The sequence below is a fragment of the Sipha flava genome, unplaced genomic scaffold, assembly GCF_003268045.1.
Source record: "Sipha flava isolate LNK unplaced genomic scaffold, YSA_version1 2_pilon_pilon, whole genome shotgun sequence".
Classification (NCBI taxonomy): Eukaryota; Metazoa; Arthropoda; class Insecta; order Hemiptera; family Aphididae; genus Sipha; species Sipha flava.
The window spans coordinates 4253269-4280039 of NW_020272972.1; the positions used below are offsets into that span (position 1 = coordinate 4253269).

At 29.7% G+C, this 26771-nt stretch overlaps 1 protein-coding gene across 2 annotated transcripts; it reads left to right on the plus strand.

Moving 5' to 3' along the window:
• Window positions 1-1390: 1390 nt before the first annotated feature.
• LOC112686113 (sodium-independent sulfate anion transporter-like) lies at window positions 1391-25581 on the plus strand. 2 transcript variants are annotated; one of them, XM_025558249.1, is made up of 13 exons: window positions 1391-1658; window positions 8022-8323; window positions 16898-17124; window positions 18841-19036; window positions 19242-19462; window positions 20521-20698; window positions 20773-20937; window positions 21260-21421; window positions 21549-21689; window positions 21806-21951; window positions 22514-22687; window positions 22780-22933; window positions 25436-25581. In XM_025558249.1, the coding sequence occupies exons 2-13, from the start codon at window positions 8095-8097 to the stop codon at window positions 25471-25473; spliced, it is 2031 nt and encodes a 676-aa protein (XP_025414034.1). In that variant the 5' UTR covers window positions 1391-1658; window positions 8022-8094; the 3' UTR covers window positions 25474-25581. The 2 variants fall into 2 exon arrangements, with proteins under 2 accessions (XP_025414034.1, XP_025414035.1); XM_025558250.1 differs by lacking the exons at window positions 1391-1658; window positions 8022-8323 and adding an exon at window positions 16055-16150.
• The last annotated feature ends 1190 nt before the right edge of the window (window positions 25582-26771 follow it).

Consider the following 26771-nt stretch of genomic DNA (forward strand, 5'->3'; position numbering starts at 1 on the left):
CATTACAATAGAAATGTTGAAAATGAAATAATTCAGTTTTTATTGTTTATTTAATTTATACATGTATGTGTTGTGTGTTCAAGATAGTCGGAATACATACAGTAAATTATTATTATATTAACGTATTATCGACCGACTAAGGATATGTATTTCTCGTTTATTGGTGTTAAATGATTAAAATTGTCCGTGCATTCATATATTGTTCATCAGTAATAGTAAAGCTTACAGCGCACGGAAGAAAAATGTACGAACAATGTGAAAAATCAAAATCAAATTACTGGTAGTTTGGTTAAATTAATTTATTCGTTATTCATTTTAGCAGACAAGAAGGAGTCTTGAGCATTCGTCCCGGCTCGTCACACCGCAATATTACATTATATTGGTTTAAATAATTTGCAAGCAATAAAAAAAATCATAATACTCGACAAACGACTCGGACCGGAACTACATTATCGTTTACTGTATTGTATTACGATTCTTCGGCCTTTAAGTGTCCATAAAATAATAACGCATAAAAATATTTAGCATATTCTATCGAACGCGCAATGATTATAATACGAATAACCTTGCGCGTTAACATCTAAATGTATGTTACGCGATGATTGTAATATTGTTTGAAATTAAAATATTGTTGTGTACGAAATAAAATTTAAAGGAAAAAAACATACTCGTTTCGCGGTGAAATGTGTATCCGTTTATGAAATTGGCGGTAATTCAAAACGGGTCGTAAAAATAAAAATAAAAAAAAAGTATGAAACATTTTTCAGCCAAACGGAGAATTTTCGGTTTTCTTTTCGCAGAACGCTACCGGCAATGATATTAAAAAGTGAATCTGCAAATCCGTAGGTTCGACGCGCGTATAAGATACCCGAACGATAAATAGTATATCGTCTTCGTCGTATTATTTTCGTTTTTTACTCGAAACAAATTGATGAACTACGTTGAACTTGAACCGTAATCGTTGTCCAGGTCTAGAGGTGCCTGTTTAACCTTGCCGTGGCATGTTCACTTTTGTTGTGACGTCAGCGGTCGGGTTTTTTTTACCGCCACGATCGTGTTTACAAACGTTACGGATCTTGTCGCGCGCGCGTCGACGAGAAGGCGAAAAGCGGAAATTCCCGGTCGTCGGAGGAGAAGCGAGAAAAAAAAAATCCCATATTAATAACGCTTGTGTGGGGGGAGGGGACAATAATAACCTGAGAAAAAAAAAAAAAAAAAAAAAAACGAAACCGTCTTCTCACGTGCACGTCGCAGATACCATTCGGTCATCGAAGCGATACGCGCCTGCGGTCCCTTGACCTTCGGTTTCCCCCTCCTGCACCTCCGGAGATCCCCGCCAACTCGTCTCGGCGTACACCTCTGTCCGTCCGGTGCACCTATACGCCGCGCGTTACCCGCGCCTGAATGTTAGTGTGTTTACACGCACCGGGTCCTCAACACCAACCGCACACGACTACCGCAATATTACCGTATCGCGATCGGTCAGAACCGAAAGACTAACCGGCCCGCGGTTTCATCGTCGTTGTACCATATACGATTATTTCGGTTATTACCTTTTTTTCCACGTTTTACCTTTCTGTTCGCACACGCACACACAAGCGTGCGCGATTCGGTTCATCCGCGGACGGAGTACGCGCGTTTTAGGACTTTCAAACATGGTGAGTTGTTGATGTTTAATAGAATTTAATTCATTAACTTCGTCGGTTATACACTTATGTATTCAACCGAGATAGCTGTGCGCAGAGGAGATGTTCAAAAACTTAATACGGAGTTGAATCTATTTTATAAACTTAAGTTTTTTCCAACACGATTATTGTATATTTTATTTTTATTGTGATTGTGACTAAAAGAAACGATGCCTGTTTTTTATATACATATATATAAACAAATAAGACTGTTAGTGTATTATGTTGTTCAAACATACAAGTGATTTCTACTGCTACTCTCTTACTCGGGGTTCTTGTTAAATCATAGTCCCTAAACTAATAACTAGGGCTCGGATTTAAATGCCTTAAAAATATCAAAAAAATGCCATAAAAATATTAAAAAATGCATCATTTATTAAATAAATTCAAATTATTATTAAAAAATTAGTAAAAAATGAAATTTTATTTACATTACACTACAAAAAAAAAAAAAAAAATTAAAATCAAAAATTGAATTAAAAATTAAATTACATATTTGAATTGCACAGTACGATTATCATTTCTTTAAAGTTTTGGAATTTTAATGATCGACGGTTGTCTGCCAATAAGTTTTTATATACTGAAAATGATCTCTCAACATTAACTGAAGTTAGATATAATACAAGAAACAGGTCAAAAATGTCCTAAAATATAAAAATATGCATTAAGAACGTCAAAAAATGCAAAATATGTTTGTGGGTAGAACACGGAGTACCTGAAACAAATTTGTAGCTTGGAAAGCATCGCATAAGACATTCCAAAAGAAAGATGCAATTGCATTGAAATCCGAGCCCTATTAATAACTATAATGCACTTTTTAATGATGGTATGTGATTCTGCGAGTGAAACAAATCGAGTCTGGTGACCAATATGTGTATTGCAATATTGTTTACTAAAATTATAAAACGACCAACAGCGGTCAGACTATCGAGATTCCACACCTATAAATCGAATTAAATCCACTTGGCTTTAGACTGCCGATAAAAGGTTTCGAAGGTTAATTAGGTTTTTTTTTTAGAAATAACTCGTTAGTTTTTTCCATTGAACCAAAATAATTTGCATCATTCATATTCACTATCTCAATGACAAACGGTTCGTTTCAAATGTTAACAGTTGTCGAAGAACTGTTCCGGTGACATAAACTGGTGTGATTTAAAATAGACTACTTAAGATTTTAAATTTAAATTTCTTTAGGCCAATAGAAGTAATAAAACATTTGTTTCACTTAAGTTTAAAAATTATATGTACTTAATTTGCCTACACAAAACGCCTTTAAAAACTCTTCGTAGCGCAACGTGACTATTCATAAAGTACTGTTTTAAAAATATTTGTAAATTAATAAATAAATAGAAACACGACTTTGTTGAATTTGTATATAATTACTTGACGATAAGTTTTTAATTCGAAACCAGTCATACTTTATAGTTATAATAATTATCCATGCTAGGTATTTATTTATTTATCTGTATATTTGATTTTATATAAACTATTTATATATTTTTATATTACTTTAATAGTTATAACAATTTACTAATTTTTAATTTAAATTAAATTTTTATTATTTTATTATTTATAATTGGTTCGATAATAACTTTAACTGGATTTTGAATGTCTCAGATAGATTTCTAGAATTAATACGTTTGAACTAATAAAACGGGGTAAAATACATTATACAGTTTTACAATTTTTATTTAATTCACGAATTCAGAAAAAGTAAAATTAATTAAAAAATATATGAGTAAATAGAAAGGAAATAAAAATGTATCATATAACTAAGACCCTAATTAACCCATTTGTTTACTATTCAAATTTGGCGCATAAATGATACAAATAAATGTCAAGATTTTGTATCCCTAGTTTTTAATTTAGTCTTTTTATGATATTTTATTTTATTCATATATTATAAAATGGGCCATATTATGTATTTTGAATTCATATATGTATTATAATTTATAAGAATATATGATTTGCATACGTTTATCGAGGTTATTCATACATTTTTGAAATTTCTGTCCTCCAGTGACCGCTTATAATCAATGATCATTGTTCTTAATATTTGTGCGTGCGTTAAGTCAAATAATGAAACGTTCAATCTCAGTTTCGATTAATTAAAAGTCAAAAAACTAATAAACTTCTTATTAAAAGTTGTACCTGTCGTGAATCATGTAGTAAAATTATTATTTACTAAATCGTTTTAATTTCATAAGTTTTATGTTATATCTTTTTTAAAACTATAGTTGTAATATTTTTATTAGTTTACATTTTGATTTTTTGATAGTACAATTTTATTATTAATTAAATTAAATTAATTCATTGTTTCATAATCATATGATTCCGATGTACATTTTAGTATTCAATTATTCTCATATTATTCTCATTTAATAATTTCTCAGGCGCTTACTTATTGCCAAACGGCTTTTTTAAAAAAAAAACAATACGGAATAAAATTTTGAATACATGTTTTATCATAAATATTTAAAAACATTCATTAGGTCAATCAACCTTTAGATTTTCGTACATGTTTAATTATATAATTATATAATTTTATAGTTATTTAAATTAATTAACATTAATTAATAGAATATTAAGTATTTTTACTATAATTTTTTAAAATTTACCTAACAAGATATAACTTAATTAAATAAAATGTAAAGTTGATAGACTGTAATACTGGTTGCCAAACGACGTAGTATACTTACCAATACAACTAAGGTAATACATTATATAAAGAAAATATTTTTGAGTTTGAAAAAATAAAACAAGAATAATACTAGTTTAACAGAATGGTATAGAGGGGAAAGAAAAAAAACCGTATAATAAAGCACATTCTATAACATTTATTATCAAATGTTTTAATCAAATGTACCCAACCGAATAAGTTAAGCATACGAAAAATAATAAGGAAAATTTATTGTTTGAAATTTATTTTGAAAAATTGTTGTTTGGTGAATCTAATAATCAAACATATATAAATATATCATGTAGATAATAAAAAAGTAGTTGAGCAACATAATAAAATATGCTAACTGGCTACTATTATTTTATTTCGTGTTCTCGTGTTCAAGGACCGTCTTGTTAGTGATAAAAACTGAAATTATGATTACACTTTAGAAAACTTAAAAATTAATGATATACGTTTAAATTCTAAGTATATATTGAGTTATTCAATATTGTTTATTTATACATTAAAATATCGTAATAATTCAACTAATTACATACTAGTTCATAATATAGTAAATGTATATGGGTACACGAAATCAATAATCGGATGAAATTCAAATTTTGATTATAATAAATAAGTATTTGAATTTTAATTGGAATGTTTTTTAAACGATTGATATCTTTACATTACTTAGTGATACTAAAACTTCCTTGAATTACAAAAATTAACAATACTTACATTTTATACCTACTTAGATTTAAATTTAATTAAAACAATATTGTATCTTGTAAATAGTTATAAACTCAAATTAATAATTAATAATAAATACAAATCAACTCGTTTAGTTAATATTTTTATCGATTTTCGATTAACACCAATAATTATCATAATAGGATGTCAACGTTGAAATTTGATTACATATGCATACATTGATTTTTTTACATAATTTATAGTACGTGCATATTTAATATCTTGTAATTTACAGTGTTTTGTATTATAGAGACAAATTGTATGTGTATTTCATAATTTATATTCGCATAGGTACTTATTAAAACAGGAAAAAATGAAAGAAACTAGAAAAACTACATATATCCATGTTCACCAAAGAATTAAAATAGTATTACAAAAATAAAAAATTAATACCTATACGATGAAATATTATTTTAGAACATTTATTTGTGACGTTATTTTTTAGGACCACTAAATATCACTAAATATCTGAAATACGTATTTTAATGGTGTTGGAAGTTAAGTCAGTCTTGTACTGACTTCAATTTTCAGTATGAGATAATTATTATTTTATTAGAAATAACGTGTAAATCTAAACAATGAACTTTAAAATGTTATAATAATAGTGAAAATGATCTCGCCTTTAATAATGTTTATTGTTGAAAAAAATGGCAAAAGTCTGAACAAGAATAGAGTACATCTTGTACAGATTAATGTTTTTGATAAGGTTATGACCAGGGTTGGGCAGTATCAAAAATACAGTATATTGTATTTTGTATCATGATACATAATTTTAAAGTATCAAGTATCATGTATCTTTTTTTCCCAAAAGATACAAGATACTATTATTGTAAAAATTTGTACTGAATATTACCAAGAAATAAAAAAATTTTCGTCGTGGATTTTATTTTTACGAAAAATAATTGTCCAAATGCGTTCCAGTCGAAATTAACAACGAAAACATTAACTACACAATATTATACCATGTAAGATAATTTGAAAATTAACGATGATTTTATAAAAATTGTTGAAAAGATTAAAAATTTGTTTACAACTGAACCACGAGCAATTATAACTACAATAGCAGATATTTGGTAAAAAATTCGGTTTTGTGCACTCACCCAGTAGATCTAATCCATCAGAAAAAATGTTTGAAAAATTAATTTTTCTTAAAGGAAATCAAGATTTTATTGATAAATATAACATTTAATTTAAAACCGTAATCCATAAGACCTTAACCAATCTAATCTACTCGTATATATTTATTTTTAATCATAAATCCATAATCAATTATACACATGTATAACTATAATATAATATAAACTAACTATATAATGAAGATGTAATTTTTATGTAATTTTGGTGTATTTATGGACCAAAATATTATAGACTATATCTATATTATAGACTATAATTTATAGTGATATATTTTATAATGTGTATTAACTTATTGTATTATTTAATATTTATGAATTTATAAGTACCTACTGTATATAGTACAGTATGGACTGTATAGTGTATTGTATAAACTTTTTACGTTTAAAAGTTAATAAAATTCAACTGGAAGTATAAAAGTATAAATGTATCGATGTATCTTTGATACAAGTATCTTGTATCTTGTATCTTTTCTACATTCACAGTTTATCTTTATCTTGTATCTAGATACACTAAATGCATGTATCATGATACTTTTTTTTAAGTATTTTGCCTAACCCTGATCATGATACATCAGTGGTTCCCTAACTGTCTACACTATTATATTTTCTATCCCGAAAACGATTATTTTAATTGCTTATTACTGCGATGAAATTATTTAAAATCGGGATATTGGTGGGGGTAAGGTAAATGAAAACTATATAACTAATATTGTCATATAATATTATGATTCAATGAACCTTATAAAATCCGGATTATTGTAATTTGGGGCCCGGTGCCAAACAATTTTTAAGGGCCCATAACCATAATTAAAATATTGGTGACCCAGACATAATATATTTAAAAAAAAAAAAAAGAAAATTATATTGTAATTAATAAATTTATTTCTTGTTTTTTTAAATACAAAAATACCCTTTAATTATATCATCGGTATTAATTACATCAAAAATATCACTCTCTGAACACAAAACCATAAAACTATTTAAATTTTCTTGTGAATTGCTCGTTCTATACTTGTTTTTTATATGATCTAAAAGAAGAGTTAAAAAAACGAGAAAAAACCTTCTATCCGCTAAGGGCTCAATATTGTTTGATATCCGTTGTGGGCCCGCGGCCATGGCCCCCTTTGACCCTCTCTTAATCCGTGCTTGAATCCCATTTAACCATTCAGTTAATCGCTGGCCAAAATATTATAGGTATCATTCCAAATCACAACAAACCAGAATTTTACCAATAATTAATAACAAAATACTAAATCTCTTAGTTTTTAAAAAAATGTTTATGAATACAATGCAGGAGTAAATTTATTTTAATTTTTATTTTATTTAAATTATTTTTATAATGCTGTGAAATTATCTTCTTCTTTTCCATCAAGGGAGAAACATTTTTGCATGCCTCAACTGTTCTAGAACTGTTATATAATATTACTTTATATAATTTAGTATTTCATAATATGATAATTTATGCACTAGTCACGTGTACGATATTTATACATACATTAGACAGTGGTACCGAGTTATAAATCTATAGAAATAATAATAATAATAAGAAATTATATCGTATTGGGTTGTTGTTTGAAGCTATTTACGTCGAAAAAAATGTTGTCCTTAAATTGATTAAACTCGCTGGTATTAACATTTGCACTGAAATCGTACATAGTCTTAATAAAATAACGGTACATTTTTTACGTTACTTTGAGAAGTATATATGTCACGGTTTAGGTTATCACATCGTATCAACACATCGTACTGACAACAATATCTTACTGTTTCGTTTATGTTTTCGTACAGAATCAGATCGACGTTCCTCGGCTGTAAACGGATTATATTGGCTCGGTGAATTTATTCAAGTATTACATCAAAAATGAACAAAATAAATAACCATTTGAGCTATAAAATGGAAGGAGATCGGTCGACCAGCAACAGCGACGATTATTACAAGAACGTGAAATTGGTAGGCTTCGTGAAGACGGACTCCGAAACCCTATCGGGATACAAGAACGACGCTTTTCAATGGGGATCGTCGGACAGCTTATCCAGTTATCCACCACCGGTTTATCACAGAGAAAATCTCGAAAACAACATAGTTCCTAGTGAGTATATAAAATTATATTATTGCAATACAGTCGCGGTATATACGAGTAAGTCATCAGTAAATTAATAACAAATTAATTAATATTCGGCGTGATGTTAGTCGTGTTCACGTGTACAAGAACAACCGCAGATACCATAACACCAAATTAGTCGTTTAAGTCGTTTAAGCGTCCATACCATTATAATTAAAAAATGAATTTGAATACCTATGTCAGGGTGGTCCAAACTTTTGTGGTTCGCGGGCCAATTTACACTTTCTTAAACACACCGGGGGCCGCCAGAAGAAAAAAAAGTTATATTTTGTCGATTTATATTTTATTTTATAATCTTATATTATGTGCACGGGTGTACGAATAAACGGGTTCGACTGGATTCGTACTGAATAGGTTTAGTTAAAGAAATATTTAATGCTCGCGATTGTGAATAAAATTCACGCCGTACATCACGGGAACTCCCGTCGTGTTCCTACGTTTTATAGCCTAAACGCCATAAACTATAAATATAAAATGTAAAATTTATACGATCATATCACGATTTTGTTAAAATATTATTGTGACTTTAATTTTTAATTAATAAAATAAATAATTAATTTAACTGTGGCGAGAGGGGGGGGGGGGCAAAAAAAAGGCACCGAGGGCCGCGGGTTGGACTACCCTGACCTACGTCATAGTAAAACGGGTTATAATATCATGTGAATGAATGTGAAACACGATTGTTTTTAACATACTTGTGTGCAATTACTATGTTATTATTTTATGAAATATAGTTTTAAAAAACATTGGGAAATAACACGATTTTTAATGAACAATTTTGTTTAATTTTTAATTTGTTCAATGTTTAACTGTAACCAATTCAAAGTTTAATTTTATCAAGTTCATATTATGATATAGAAATATTACTTTTTCGATTCCTTTTTAAAGGTCTTGGAGTAATAAGATGTAAAGCCGTGTTAGGTTAGGTTAGTTATTGGTTCATAGTTTTTGGAAATTATTGAAAGAATTGAGATACATACTTAAAATGCATAATATTGTGAAAATTAAGTATAATTCTAGCGTAAAAAGAAGCGGAATAAGTGTGTTGCATTATCATATTATATATTCGTCATCAGGAATAAGTTGCAGTAGTATGTCGAAGTACTTTCTTATTTTTTCACTCAACATATTATTTCTCTTAACATTATTTTGGACGTATAACATTTAAATAACGTGAAGATTTAGAAGTACATTTTTACATCAAACTAATATAAATAAAACCATTTTATTAGTTGTAATATTTAAAATCATGATTATATCTAAATTATAATATTTTTGTCCACATATATATGTAAACTTAACTTTATATTATATTTTTACGAGATTAACATTGAATATCTGTAAAAATGAGACTTATTACGTACATACACATAATGATGGTATTTCGTAACTTGCGAAAATGTTTAGATTTTATCCAGAAATGTACACATATTAACAGTACTTATTAATAATATATTATCACGCTAATAGAACGCGGAGAATGTTATTACGTTCAGAAATAAGCTAGGTGCGTATTTTTACATTCGAGGGATACCTTATAATTAATCCATAAATGATTTAAAAAATTAAAAGTATTAAAAAAAAGTGGATTACGCGCAAAATATTTGTTTATAACTCCATCGGACTAAACTAAAAAGTAATTTTAGAAATTAATATTTTATACATAGCCGACGATGTACACAAATGTTTTCGAAAATGAACGATTAGACAAGTCCGAGACAAGTATTAATGCGTGTTCGAGATAATCTACGCCCAATAATATTGTTTCTATTTTTAAAATATAGATTGTAAACTGTAAAATTAAAATAACTGTGACGTGGTTGAAATTAAAACTTAACAAAATCGATCCTCAATTTAAATAATTAACACGATTAAGATAATTATTTCGCACACTAGAAGCGTTTTTAAAACATGCTCGAGTTTTCATTTGTATGCGATATCATTTGTGAATAATATACTTATAATTTGTAGGAAATGATAAGGATATATTACATACTTAGAATTTTTTTTCACCGATATGTTATTGGAATGTTCTAGACGTTGGTCGATTGGTTTATACGAAAGTACGTAGTACAGATATACCAGCAATCAAGTTCTAAATAGTTTAAATTTTAGTAGATTAATATGATATTAATATCCATTCAAGTAACATTTTACGAAGTTCACATATTATAGCTGACTAATGGAAATATTTATACGTATGAAAATAAAATTAGGATAATATTAGCTACAACTATTATAATGGATATAGAAATGTATTTATACACAATAGTCTTTCTATTGTATTAGATTATTAGAATCACGAACGTCATGATGTAAATAATGATGTTATAAAATTAAATGATTGTATGTAATTTTCAAATTGAATTAATTGAAAATAATTTATAGAAACGATTCGATTGCAAATAAGTGTTTAAATGCAAATTAATTATTCGTTATTATTGTTGATTATTTGTTTGTCAATTTATAGTTAAACGTTATAATGTACAAGATTATAAAAATGTATTTTTTTATAAATTCAAAATAATATTTAAGATTTCTATTACTAACAACATTAAGGTAGCATACACTTTATTTGCTTTTTTTTTTGTAGTTCTGAAATGAATAAATTATGTTCATATTTTGTTTGTCTTTTTCGACTAAAAAAATGTATATTTTTCACCACCTAGAAATTTTTTTTATATTTGATTTGATTGATCATATAAGTATTTTAAGCAATAACATAATCGGCTAAAAACTGTTTTACTAAATATTCTGGTTTCGCGTACTCATTCTATTGATATGCAATTTCCAATCCATATATCAGTATTAAATAATTGTAAAAAGTAATTAGTATGACTAATAAACATTTTTCTTTTACAAATGTTCGATACAAATAGGGAATCGAGTTTTTTTTTTATAACCCAAGTGATGTAGAACGGTTAGATATAAAAATTAAATAATCATTGGTTCACGTGAATTAAAAATATGTTTAATCGAAAATATTTTTAATGAGTTTTTGAATTGTCAAATAAAATGAATGCAATAATCAATCGATAAAATATTACATATTTTCGAAAGGTGTACTAACGACCATTTTTCATGTACACGAACACAAATGTATTCTAACGATTCGTACCGAGAACAATCGAATAAAATTTTGTAACTGACCAAATTTCATCTTCCAATGTTTTCTCTCTTTACTCGTCCCGATGTAACACTGTGTATAGTGCGATTCAGCGTGTGCACAGATTTTTTTGAACTAATTTTATCGAGCCACGAGGTACATGTTATGTAGGTACAAGACACCGTACGATTAAACGTTAACGGTTGTGCATTAATCACAGTTGGTTTTTGACAGTAATTCATGCACGCCAACGAATGTACATTCATTAATTTATACTTCTCCTGGTTGTGGGATTATGACGGATGGACGTACTAAAGAGCGTGTTATAAATTTAGCGATAATCGGATTTGTAATCGTAAATAATATTTCGCGTATAGGTCCGCCGTGCACTACGGTGGAGGTACGAAATATCGCAGCGCGTTGAACCCAAATATTGCGCAGGACATATTTTCACCGTCACCGCGATGCGGTATTTTCTTTAAAAACCCGAGAATCCACATTTGCACTATGTTGTATGCAATTTTTTACTACTACTACTGCTGCACTTTTCACAAATGTATCAAATATCAGTCATCACTACAGAGCGGATCTTAAGGTTTTTACATATTTTTATTGGCCTTATGCAGATTTACGAGGATGAAAAATGTTGACGATTTATCAATCATAGAGTTCGTAGGAAAACATTTATTTAGCATATTTTAGCATATTTTGGAGATTACAGAATATTTAGTCTATTTTTCGTATTTTTGAATATATTCAATTATTGTTCACGAAAAAACATATTTTATTAATTTCTCGAGTTGTGATTTTTCTAGGACAAAAAAAATTTGATTATTATATCTATATGCTTATGTATGGAACTGTTATCCATTTTTCCATTTAAATAATTTATCTTTTACCAAAGGAATGACCCGTAACAGTAATTTAATGTTTTTATAGAACTATTTAAGAAAAAAAAATCATATTATCGCATTTTTAAAAGTTTAAGGAATATTTAGAGAATATTTTAGAGTTTATTTATAGCGTGTTATCTACATATTTACAAGTTTAAGGAATATTTAGAGATTATTTTAGGGTTTTTTTAGAGCATATAAGCATCATATATAGCTTTTAAGTACCTAAAAATCCGCTCTTTACTCATCACTGTACCTATAATTACAGGTGTACGCAATTTGCGGTTTTCAATTTTATTGCGTAACATACGTATTATATTATAGTAAAACCATTTATTAATTTTATTATAAATTATATAATATTGAAAAATCGCTACGACCGTGTTGTGAAAGAGTTGGCGGTATCATTGGCCAAGCCGTTACCGGTACCGTTGCAGTGTTCGCGGGCTAGCGTTATCGTTACCGCCACCGCGGCAGTGTGCGCGGACCTTAAAACATTGTAAATTAAATGTTGTTTCAATGTAATGTATATAATATAATATTAGCTTCGAGCAAATCTATCGATTTCTTCTTGGAAGTTAGAAAGCCAGCGGAGACCATAAAAAAAAAAAAAAAATAAATAAATAAACAAGAAATAAAAAGTGACTCATTTGAAATTCCCAGTTGGAATATTAAACTGTTACAAGATTAACAATATCGTCGAATTTCAAAGTAATTAAATATAGGTATGAAATATTTTGTATTGCAAATACAAGAGAAAATATCAGAACTATTTATGATCTCTTTTTTTATGCACGTTGTATTGGACTAGAAAAACAATATAAACGTTTAATTGTTTTATTGTCGAATAATCAAATAAACTGTACGTGGAACGAATACGTTATTTTGTTAAAATTTATACGTTACATAAATATTTAAACTGTTATATTACTTATATAATTTTTTAATATTATGTATAATGTGTAATAGGTTGCAAACATTTAATTTACAATAACGATAAAAATAATAATCTATTCCATTAGTTTCATTTTTAGGTTACAAAAGAACCGAGTGATTAAAAGTACAATTTATTTCAATTCATTAGTTGTCTAATTGTATAATATACTGTGGATAATTATTGTAATGATAGTGTCTGACTCATAACCATTACAACTTATATTAAATCTACTTTAATAGTTAATTGTATTTAAAACGATTAAATCACTATTTTATTATTGATACGCATAAGTGTTGAATTAAAAGATACTAAACGGTTTACTATAACTAGCTAATACGTTTTATGTCATTAAAGTTTTAATTATTAATCATAGTTAAATATTAGTTAAATATTATTTATGTAAATTTTGAATCAATTGACTGTAAATTTAATAAAGTTATGTTATGTAAAACAAATAAAATTCGATAGGAAAAAAACATAAAACAATTTGTAATTTGAATAATAAACGTGAGTTATTTATGTAAATGTGTTTTTATAGTTAATAACTTAGAATATAATATTCAAAATCCGAAAGAAATATTAAAACAATATTATAGTTACTTTCAAACAGTTAGAAAGAGAACATTTAAAACTGTTCAAAATTGAATTGAACTAGAATAATACTGGTAATTTAAATGATAAAAAATGATTTATCACACGGTGGAACCTTATTGTTATCTTGTTTCCAGTTAGCAGATGAACACGTGCTAATAATAATATTATGTTGAAGGACGTTTTAGGGTGATGTCTATTATATTGAACGGGTGGAGGGAGCCGGGGATAGTAGCGAGTACTTTAAATATAGTTACATAGCATGTTAAATAATTTCTCTTCTTCATAAATTGCGAACAATATTAATAAATAATGATTGTTGAGGACTTGAACGAAATATAATAACCGTGACCTACGTTGCACCGATTTTGAATGCGCGTGAAACTTTTCGATATTGTTTGTTGTTCTTTATTTGCTCGCGCTATTTCTCTTATCTTTACGTTTAAAACACCATTGGGATTGCACATCGGTGATATCTATAAACTTGGCCTACCCACATAGTATTTTTTGGACTAAATTATAGTCGATAATTAGTAAATTAATTTTAAAATTTGGCAAATCATTTTTACAATTTTTACAATTTTTACAATCAAATTTCAAGTAAGTGGCTCGTCCACCTTATTTGAACGAACTCAAACCAGTGAATAAAAATATTACTATTTATTATTATAAAAATATCAGTACCTGAAATAAGTAAATAGTTATTTTTGATAACTTAAATTATTTCTATACCTATAACGATTCATGTTTTAAAATAAGTTGTGTTAAAATTTAATTTTTAAATTTTGAGTAAAACGAGAAATGTATTGATTTTACCACACGATATCGATCAGATTTTCGACCAAGATTACTCTGATCATCACTATATAAAAATTAATGAGTATGAAATGGATTTTAGTTGGTATTTTGGGCAGTCATTTTTTGAATTCATCTACAGTTTTCTGAATAATTAAATTATATGGAGAAAAAATTGCAAACAATTTTGTATTATTTATTTTTTTATTTAATTTCCATATTCGTTCACAAAACAGTCAACAGTATTGAAATTAATTCTTAATAGTGTTAGTATACAACATGTTAGTCTTGATCAAGAAAATTAGTGTAAGAATTCTTGAAAGTATATAACCATTATAATCTAAACAATATAAGTGGAGTGTTTAATAAAAACAAAAAAAACCCAAATAAACTCGTTTGGAAGTTAAATAATTTATTACATCATCCATTTGAATGATTTCCTCTTAAATGAATCACTAACAGGATTGAGAATGTTAGTAAAAATGTTTTTGATAACCATACTGTTGTTTTTATTTTTTATGATTCTTACTTGGTGTATAAAAAAGATATTTTATTTCTCAGATTTTTAATTTCATAAATAAATTAAAATATTTAATAAATACTATATGTGTGTTCTATGTTCATGGACATACACTGGTGTGCATTGCATGTCACGTGATTAGGACCAAGACCAATATCTAGTGGGGGAGGAGAGATGTGTCCATTAAATGTGTTAGAGTTCTACAGTGCAATTTTTTTCCCTCCGTCTTATATTCCATGACTACGATAAATGGGATTTTATTTATGTTATAGGCGTATAGGAGATTTTTGTTCTTGACCACAGTTCACTAAATAAGATAATAGTAATAATAATAATATTGTTTAGAATTTTAGTCCTTGTAAAAAGTATAAGTGAAAAATGATGGTGAACACTCCTTCCTCATAATTACGTCAACGCTGTACACCGTTGTATAAATAACATGTGATATTAAAGATGATGATATATAAGTTGGTAAACTCGAATAACAATAACCTATTGAGCTTTGACAAACATATCAACTGTTTCCATCGGAGATTGTACAGAATGTAGATTCATCGTTATAAATAACGAAATGATAACAACACTAGTGTTCATTGTTCCCACTTATTATTTTTAATCAAGCATTAAAATATTTATGATAAAATTTGATTGTTTTCCCTTAAACATTATACTGACTCCATTCAATACTCGTTTCTACAGTGTAACGCAGTTTGTTTTATTCATTTCGAAACGATACTTTTCGATAAAATAACTTAATAATATGTCATAATATGTCGTGTCTGTAAAGTTTGTTTTGCATATTCATTAAAATCAAATGTATATAACATTATATAATGTACTACTTTAAATCAGTTATGACGTGCCCTTTTTTGTATCGTAAATAAGAATTGAAATTTTCAATGGAATATGTACATACGTATAAATTGGCTGTGTAATATGTTATCAGTTAATAGTAAATATAAAATATTTTTAACAAATAAAACAAAATTAATATGTGGAAAACGAATCGATAAGAATATTCAAGTATATATATATTTTTTTTCAAATAATGTTTAATTAATAATATTTTATAGATTTTCTACTGCAATATGTATTGTTAAAATTCGAATTTTCTTATCGTACTAATTTATTAGTGTTAACAGTTTTTCAAAACATTTTATTTTTACAATTCGATGCAGTATCTATTATATTATCATAAAACATCGTGTACGGCTTAACATACCTATAATCGCTGATTGTCAGCAAAATAGTATAACTGGTCACAATATTTCTTGGTCCCCGTTGCGTCTCCGTTTGCGGACAGAATTAATTATATCGGAACGAACGGAAAAGTTACAGGCTCATGCCACAATAATGTTATAATAAAGAGTAAACATAGCAAGTTCGGTATTATGTTTGTGGGATAGTAATTCACCGTTATTGTTTTTTGTCCAAGAGAATAAATTTTGTAACTCGTGTCTGACAAAAATATTTACCTAAATTTCAACAATTTTCAAACCAAAAAGTCGAGTTGCGCTATTTTCCGGAGTTCTGGATACTAGCATATTATTATTATTATATAACATTGAATGATTGCAAATCATCTTGGATATTCGATACACATCTAGTGTGAACACACCACAATCTGTACAGTTTTCGCGTTTTAGACTGTGTTATTCGCCAAAAAGTAGACTAAAATTGTTTTTCGTTTTTTTTCCAGACAAAGTTTTACACAACGATACGACCGTGTTACCCTCGCATCCAGATTCGGTGAACCGATGTTGCACGAGAAAAGTGCTGTACAAACGTCTTCCGATCCTCCAATGGTTACCTAAGTACACGTTCAAAGACCACGGCGTATCTGACCTCGTGGCCGGCATCACGGTCGGCTTGACCGTTATACCGCAAGCCATAGCGTTCGCCAACGTAGCCGGATTACCTCCACAAGTGAGTGACATAATATACGCGGTTCGCAAAAATATCCGTGCAAATAGTTATAACTGTTATTTTTTTTCTTCGCAACAAGTCCTTCGACCAGTAAGTAAATAAGACGGCGACGTAAAATCGTTTCGACTCGACTCCTTCCTGTATCCTACATATACAAGGTTATACATAGTTGTATGGGTTACTATAACACGATAATAACACTGTTATCTTCCTTTAATACATTTAAGTATATTCGTTGTACGACCAAAGGGAATTTCCAGAGCAATAAAATAACCGTATGCTAACGATTTGCTCTCGATTATTCAATATTATATATACATTTAAGACGTTGATGTTAAAGTGCAATTAATTTACATAATACGCATTTACTTTATAGGGTTTTAAAATTTATTCAAGCGCTATAATCATTTTGTTCTTATTTGGATAAAGAATACGCAAAATACATCGGAGTTAAGAATCATTACTACGTTTAATTTACTGTTAAACTACGAAAATTGTTTGAAAAATAAAACAAAATTAATTTAAAAATTATTCGTAGCTAATAATTATGTTGGTAATTAAGAAATAAAATTCAAAACCCAAACTATACTCGAAATGTTGTTTGGTACGCGTCAATAATTATTATTTTCTACTTCATTAAAACCCAATATATCATAATGATCCATCCAACAGGTATTTTGTTCAATCCAGTATCTACGGATAAATAACGCGTAATAGTATTCTATATTAAATGTTTTCACATTTAAAATTTATTGAAATGGAGTTTTTATAATCGTTAATATAATATAGATAACATTTTAAATTATGAACATATCCATATTACTGCATAGTATACTTTATTATAAGAAAAATTACAATACCAAAAGTTAAGAGAGTTTTAATTTTGAACTAAAACAAACGAACATATATTTTTGTTTCTATTCAATATTTAACATGGTAGTTTTCATTGCTTCGAGAAACTTCATAATAGTTAAGTGTACCATAACTTAAGCCACGATCGTTCATTTAATACAATAATTAAATTCATCACAAGAAACAGTACGAAAGAAGATAACTTCCATGGAGTTATCATGTTTTCATTATTTTCGTATTTTAAGAAAACTGTTCAACTCGTTTCACACGTGTAAGCAACAATTATTGTTGTATTAAAATGATCGTTTGTCATTTGAACAAAACGTGGTGTCATTCGTCACGAAATGTTAGTGCTATTGTATACGTAAAAATCGCAATATCAGCATCCGGTTAAAGATTTTAATTACAAACGGATATTTATAGAACTAAAATTATTACGACGACGTGTGCATTTGGTGCGGATATTATGATAATATTGTAGTATTTTACGTTTAAATATATAGAGACCAAATATGGATGAAATGAAATGCTTAGTGAGGAGTTCGAAATAATTTTAAAGACAGCTATTTGCGGTTAGGTTGCATTTGTTATTATGTCAGTAACGCACTTGTGTATTATAACATACTATAATAGCGGTGAGCTTAACAATTTTGTTATTACTTATAAAAATTCCAAGGGCGACTTCTTCCATTTGAGAAACGTTAAGCTTCATTTAAAAAAAAAAAATATATCCATCATATTTAGACGATATTAAATATAGATAATAATTATAATGTAATTTATTTGTACCGGTCGCTCAATGTGAGTGTGTGTAATAGTGTAATTTTTATTTAACTTAACGTACATTTAATATTATGATTTCAGATAGGACTGTATTCGTCGTTTATGGCATGCTTTGTGTACACTGTTTTTGGTAGTTGCAAAGATCCGGCGTTGGGCCCCACGGCAATAATGGCCATCATGACTCGCGAAAATATACACGATATGGGACCGGAATTCGCCATCCTATTATGTTTCATTACCGGTATCGTGCAACTCATCATGGGATTCGCACAACTAGGTAAATAAAAGTTTTTCGTCATCGTCAATTCGAGTATATTCATAAAATCCACTCGAACGACTTTTTGTGACGCGAATACGAATAACTCACGTCAACGGGCGCTGTGATGTTTTACGAGCATCGTCGAACCACGGCTATCAACACGTGTACCGGCTATTAGTAGTTCGCGTGTTGTAACGTATTGTAACATAATGCGGCATTTTAGGATTCTTAATCGATTTCATATCCGGACCCGTCTCGGCCGGTTTCACGTCCGCTGCAGCCATCGTCATTGCCACGTCTCAGTTGAAAGATCTCCTCGGCATCAACATCAAATCCAGTTCGTTCATAGGGTTTTGGGATCAGCTAGTCATACACATCAAAGAGATCAGCATTGGCGATGGTACGCTCGGCATCACCTGTATGGTCGTCTTGTTGCTGTTGCGGGTAAGCGATGATAATGACAACAACAACGTGTCACTATAGGGCGTCAAATTGTTATTTTATTTCATCATAAAAAACGGGATCGAAACCCTTTAAGAAACGTGTACAGTGTTACAATATTATCGCATTGTTAAGTTAAACTAAAGGGTTAATAGAATTAACGAAAGTCTTATGTCGGATTGGGTAAATTATATTGCCGCATTAAACTTAAAACCAATGTACCATTGCTCTCGAAAAAACCATTATGAGTGAATGAGGTCTGGTGGATCAGTTTATAATTATAAAAATGGTTGGTATTTTAGTAGAATCTAAAATCTTTATAAGATAATTTGAACTTTTAATATTCTAACTTGAGCTGAAAAAAGGGCAACCTTTTGAATTAATTTGCAATGTTATGAAAAATCTTAATAGTATATAATTTCTAAGCTTTTTAAAATTGAAAGTTTTATGAATCTTAAAACTACAAGAATATTGAAAATATTTTCATGATTTTTGTCGAGTTTTGTCAACATTTTGTAATCAAACGTTCACATTTTTTTTTTTTTTTTTTTTTTTTAAACGATGGTCAATTTTTTTTCTTTGGCCACTAAAAGGTATGTAAAAAACATATTTTGTCAAATCTAAATAATTTCACAGATATTTTATGAAAAAAAACCTAAAATAACATGTAAATTTCAAATATCTACAAATACATGGTTTAATTATTTGTATACAAAAAAAGGTAATTTGAAAGTTATATCGTTTATAGCGAATGGTGATATAAATTTTCATTCAACATTTCAAGTTTTTACAATAATTATTTTTTTATGTTGCGACAAAAAAATTACACAAAACACGTAATGGTAAAACCAATAGCTTCTTCATTTCATTCAGAATTTAAAATATATCAATAATAAACATGAGCATAAACATGAGTGTAAGGAACGAATTAAATCATTACATGTACATTAATGCAAATATCTGATAACCAATAATCGGGGGAGGGATGCTCATTGGGTTTTTACATAATACATTGCCTGAATCGTTAACACTTCTTGGTAACATCGATTAAAATTTTTCAGAAAATGAAAGACATACAAATCGGTCCCGTGGAGGATAAAGAAAAAACCACTGGTCAACGGACGCTCTCTTCGATCATTTGGCTCATTTCAACGGCTAGGAACATTATAGTAGTTGTGTTTTGCGCTGTGCTGGGATACATGTACAAGGAGAACGGAAATTTGCCGTTTAAACTCTCGAGTATTTTATTATTAATACTATATTGTACTAAATAATTGTTGGAAACGGTTTGTGGCAATGTTTTCGACGTTTAGGTCACGTAGAATCCGGTCTGCCAGACTTCAAGGCACCGCCGTTCGAGAGCAGGGTCGGAAACGAGACATACAATTTTGTCGACATGGCGTCCAAGCTTGGTTCAGGGATTTTGGTGGTGCCACTCCTGTCTATATTAGAAAACATATCACTAGCCAAATTTTTCGGTACGTGTTCATTTACGATTTCGGGCCACGAGTTACAGTTATAACACTCGACGTGCGACGATATTATTAGTGTTTATAGTGGTGACACAAACCTCTTATTTTAAGTCTGTTACGCATTGTTGTGTTTGATAACGAGCTACCTCAACCTACTTGTTCACGATTGTTAAGCGATTTTATAACCATAAATCTTATTATCATTATTATTATCATTACTGCATTGGTTATAGTCGTCCGTCGATACGTTACCGGTTGCGCGCGTCAAGTGAAACTATCGCGTAGTTAAAAAAAAAAAAATACCTATGGTTCTATTTATTATGTGCAGCCGACGGGAAGACCGTTGACGCCACGCAGGAGATGCTCGCCTTGGGCGCTTGCAATTTGATTTCGTCTTTTGTCGGATCCATGCCCATATCGGGGGCTCTTTCGCGAGGTGCCGTGAACAACGCCAGCGGCGTGAAGACACCGTTCGGTGGCGTTTACACAGGTGAAATACATAAATCGTCGCCGGCCGCCGCAGCAACGCTATTGTAACGTTATTAGCGAACCGCCAGCGGACGGCGACCACGTTTGTCGAATATAAAAACGTAACATTATCTTTCTCATATCCGCAGGAATAATCGTCATCATAGCTTTGCAGTTCTTCACACCTTATCTCGTGTACATACCTAAAGCGGCTCTGGCTGCTGTCATTATAGCCGCCGTCGTGTTTATGGTCGAGCTGCACGTCGTCAAACCGATGTGGCGAACGAAAAGTACGTGACACTAAATTACTATAATGACCGGCCATAGTCGGTAAACGGTATCGCGGTAACGGTTTACCGAAATTAAATTAAAAGTTAAAAAAAAAAAAAAAATTAAACGTTTACAGAAATCGATTTGATACCGGCTTTCGCAACGTTCCTCTGTTCCTTGTTGATCCGGCTTGAGATCGGCATCGTCGTCGGAATAGCCATCAACGTCATTATACTGCTGTACACTTTGGCCCGGCCCAGCGTGCACGTGGAAAAACAACAGGTTCGTTCAACAATATAATCGGTACCACGATTGTTGCTATCAATGTACCCTGCAGGTGCATATCCAGTTCCATGTTTACCCTATGGGCACTTGGGGCACGTGCCCAGGGCCCCCATCTGGCTGGGGGCCCCGAATAATAGAAATTACAACTTTGAATTTTAATCTGTAACGCATTAATACGACTGCCTATAAAAAAATAATTTTTAATTGCAGAAAAAAACATATACATAAACATTTAAATAAATATCAATTGTAAAATGTTAATGTCGAATAAATAATGAACGCTTAACTGTGTGCGATTGCATTAGGTATATTTTATTTTTCATTCCATTATTTCAAAAGATTTTTCTTTAAATTCAATAACTCATATATTCCGGCTACACAAAAGTCATCAAATAAAATAAGCTTTTGATGTTTTTACTCATATTTTTTTAGTTTACTAAAAAGACCCCTAAGCTTCAGGTGCCCATGGGATCCTGCATAGCCTATAATATGGCCTCGTGCATATCGTTGTACATTATATAATGCCCCCGGATTAACCCTCGTGTCCTAATGATCGCAGAGCGAGTTCGGTTACGAGTATTTGGTGATAACGCCGGACCGCAGTCTGGTCTTCCCGTCGGTGGAATACGTGAGGGCGGTGGTGTCCAAGGCTGGCCTCAAACAGGGCTTGAGTTCGATACCGGTCGTGATGGACTGCCGGCATATACAAGGAGCCGACTTCACCGCGGCCAAGGTACGTGTGCACAATGATATTGTGCTATTGCGCGATCGCTTCAGTCCGTGCCGAAAAACTCAATTTACAACTGTTATGTTTACTTTGCGCAGGGTATCAAGTCTTTGATTGACGACTTTGTCCGGAGAAATCAACCGTTGGTGTTCTACAACGTCAAGCCCAGTGTGATTTCCATCTTCCAAGGCGTACGTCCGGCCGAGTTCAACTACTGTGCGACCGAACAACATTTGCATGAAATGTTAAAAGGTTTGTGAACGATTCATTAAAAACACGTTACGTTTTCCCTGGATTCACTGAAATACATTAATCCGCAGAATACTGTAGCGCACAAAGCGACCAACTATGATTGTGGATAGAATAAATAACATAAATATTCAGTCGTTTGTCTGTTTCCGCTGCTGCTCTGATGCCAAAACTCTAACGTGGTTTTCTGACGACCTTATAATGAGTTATCATACACCCCGGATTCTCCAATGGTTTTGTGACTCGTATCTCCCGGGTGTCTCGAATAGATGTATTGCGATACACGCATTTCCTGAATTGATATTTATAGCTGAGAAAAAATCAATTTTGACAACGATCGATACATGCACTGTCATGAATACGCGGTGACCCTCGAAAACCCGGTATTACATACTTAATTCTGCATTTTTATAACGCATACACTACTTACGTTTCTTACTCCACGTAAGTAAAAAAAGAAAAAAATAGTAAAGGTCATTTAAATATGTGCTATCAAAGTCTAGTAAAACCAGGTTGCCTAGACACACCCAACAAACTTTCAGGTATTTACTTCGAGGTCCTAATCGTCCTATTTATCTCTTATAATACTCGCGATCAAGGAAAGTTTTGCACATGTCTATATACACTTTAAATTATATACTACCAAACTCGTATCAATTTTATCTACTCCGGTCATTCTAGATGTATCAAAATGGTTTTTATTTTTCTTACTACTATAAAATATTTTGTGTTTCTCATTTATTTAATTTTTAATTTTTTTTTTATTTTCGGTTTTTGTTAATATTATATTGTATATTCTCTTTCGATCTATATAACATTTATATTTATACTGGTACGCCTAGTTTTGCAAAACGAAATTAAAATAATTCATAAACGGTGACTGACGGATCTCGAGGTTAGCGATGTTGAATGTGTGTATTGAAACGTGTACAAAATCCAATTTGCGGGTCTCGTGAATCACGTGTGTTCCACCCTTCTTACATTATTTTCATGATTACCGAAAACAAGAAATAAATTAATACTCATAAGTCATTGATCTACGTAAGACACGGGTCGACGCACTGCTGTTACGGGTTTTATTATAATACAGGCATTGGCGGAGGTGCGGTGTTATTGTGTTTGTTACACGTAAGATAACGCTCAGCATTAATTGTCAAAAAAAATTCCGAGCAGAGATAATTTTTCTCATTGTATTTCAGATATAACACGTTATACATTTTTATACGTATAATGTATATGTATGGGTGCTGCACAATATTAAAACGATTGTACTACTGCAGTTAATTAAGCTTCGACAACCATTAAGTTTTATCTCGATGTAACACGAAAATAAAAACAATTCAACGGTGTAAACCATTGATTAGTTACTCGTTTAGATCATGCCATACGGTTTAAGGAATAAGAACACAACGCTTTATAAATCGAAAGACTATACAATAAAAAAAAAAAAAAATAAAAAAAAATAATATACATCATTGTAAAAGCAATGGTGTCCAAATCTGTCGCTCAGAATATATAATTTATGTGATTTAATTCATATTGACTCTCAAAAGTATTTATTTTGATGAAACGACACCCTACGTATAATATGTTTTTATTTAATAATTATAAACCAACTATGTGGTATACAACTTTAGGTATGTACAGTAAATTCTAGAATGAAATTTTTGTTCGTTTTAATGTAACTAACAAAATTGTTCAATCTCCTAAACTGAATCTTAATACTGTCGGGACTACTGTTTTTTCTTTTTTCTTCGGTATAACTCAGCCACTATGACCATACCGACACATACATCCTTGTTTCTAATTTTCTCTACCCGATGCCTGAATCCTTCAGTCTACGCCTTCTCCTAAGGCTTTCAGACGTAGTAAGGTTACTGTTAAATCATTAAAATATTTCATCGAAACTGAACGAGACACGTTTTCAATATTTAAAGAAAAAGGAAAAATATTATCAAGTTAAAAAAAAAAGAAAAGGTTAAAAAAAGGTAATGCACTACTTTTTTATTAATTGAAAATAATATCATTAGCAAAATGTATATCAATTATATTTATTTTCTACATATGCTTAAAGACTCATTGAATATAATAGAAACTGATTATAATATAAAGCATGCATTTTTAATTATTGTTAGCCTCGGTTTTCCAAAAGTTTAAATCCGGCCCTGCCAATTATATGATAGTTTCATATAATATTGATTATTTTTAATAGTGATGGTTGATATTTATACCAATGGTTTTTATTTCTATGTTGTTTCAATGATCGACAAGTGTACTGATTTTGATAATTTTTCCTCAGCTATATATTATGGTCAAATATTGTAGTGATATTACAATATGACGTGTAAATCAAAACACTAAAAATAGATTTACACATTACTTTAATATGCACACCAAGACAATATTAAAGTGTTGACCTTTAAATTATATTTGACTCAATTTATACATAATCTTACTACTGCAATGTTATTATGTTAATAAGATAACTATTTATTTTTGTTTCAGGATATTACTTTACCAGAATGCAAACATTGACGTTGTAAGATTTACATTGAACGTTATCTCACCATGAACTGTACAAATTCAACGATGTTATGTAAATAATGTTAATATTAAAAATAAACTGTGAATTAAATATAGTATAATTATTAAATATAAATATTATATATTTGATAATATTACGTAAGGATAACTTGTAAGCTTTAATATTTAAATTTCAGATAATTTTTTTATTTATTCGTGTATACAATCATAATTTAATTTATACAAAATTAACTATGTATATTATGTAAGCTAATTTATTTAATAATTTTCATATTCTATTATATTTAGTGATAAATATTTGGCTGTACTTTAATATTTATTATACAACGATATAATACATTTATTGTAATCATATGGGTGCATTTTTACATTATGCTATATGTCAATTAATAAAAGGAAAAATGATAGACGATGATACGTTTGTCTATACCAATTAAATGAGTGTTAAAAAAAATAATTAAATTGAAATATCAATGAAATATTGAGTGTATTTTTGAATATCAGGAGTATCAGTATTTAATTAATCAATTGATACCACGTACTTATGGTACGTGGTAACCTAACCATGGTAGTGAGTGATTTTATATTTCAAATTTTATTCGGGACTAAATTAGTCAAATATATTTGTATATACATAAATGTATCTGTGTTGATATAGTAATCAATCTTATGTATTTATTTATTTATGTTTTTTTTGAACAAATATTTACTTCAAACTAATTGAACCGGTAAAATAGCTGAGTAAAATATTTTAAACTTAATCAAAAACTTCTTAATTGTATTATTTGTATTTTAATATAATACTGTTTGTATTCCTCTTTATTTATAAATTATAAAGTACAATGATTGTTCGATAATGAAAGTGCTAGTTTTTAAAATTACTTGAACTACAGTAAAATGTTAACGTTTTATTACATAATATTTTGTAAATGTACATTCCTTTATCAGTGCCAGATTTAAGTAGAATGGGAATGCAAATACTAATTTGAGGCCTATTAAGAAAAAAATTTTAAACATATATATATATATTTATACCAATAATTAATTTAATTTAAAAGTACCAACATAAAATCAAAAAGTATTCGGAGCACGATAAACTAAATAAATAAGGAAACAAACAATTTTCAATTTTAGATTAGAAATTGAGGCCTCGGTGCATTGAACCTCATACATCCCCGCTAAATCTTGAATCGACCTATATACTTCTGCTTTAACTTCAACTTCTATACTCAAAGAAATATTCAATATCTCATTTTTGATTTTTATATCTATACATTTTTTTTATATTTTTCTAGAA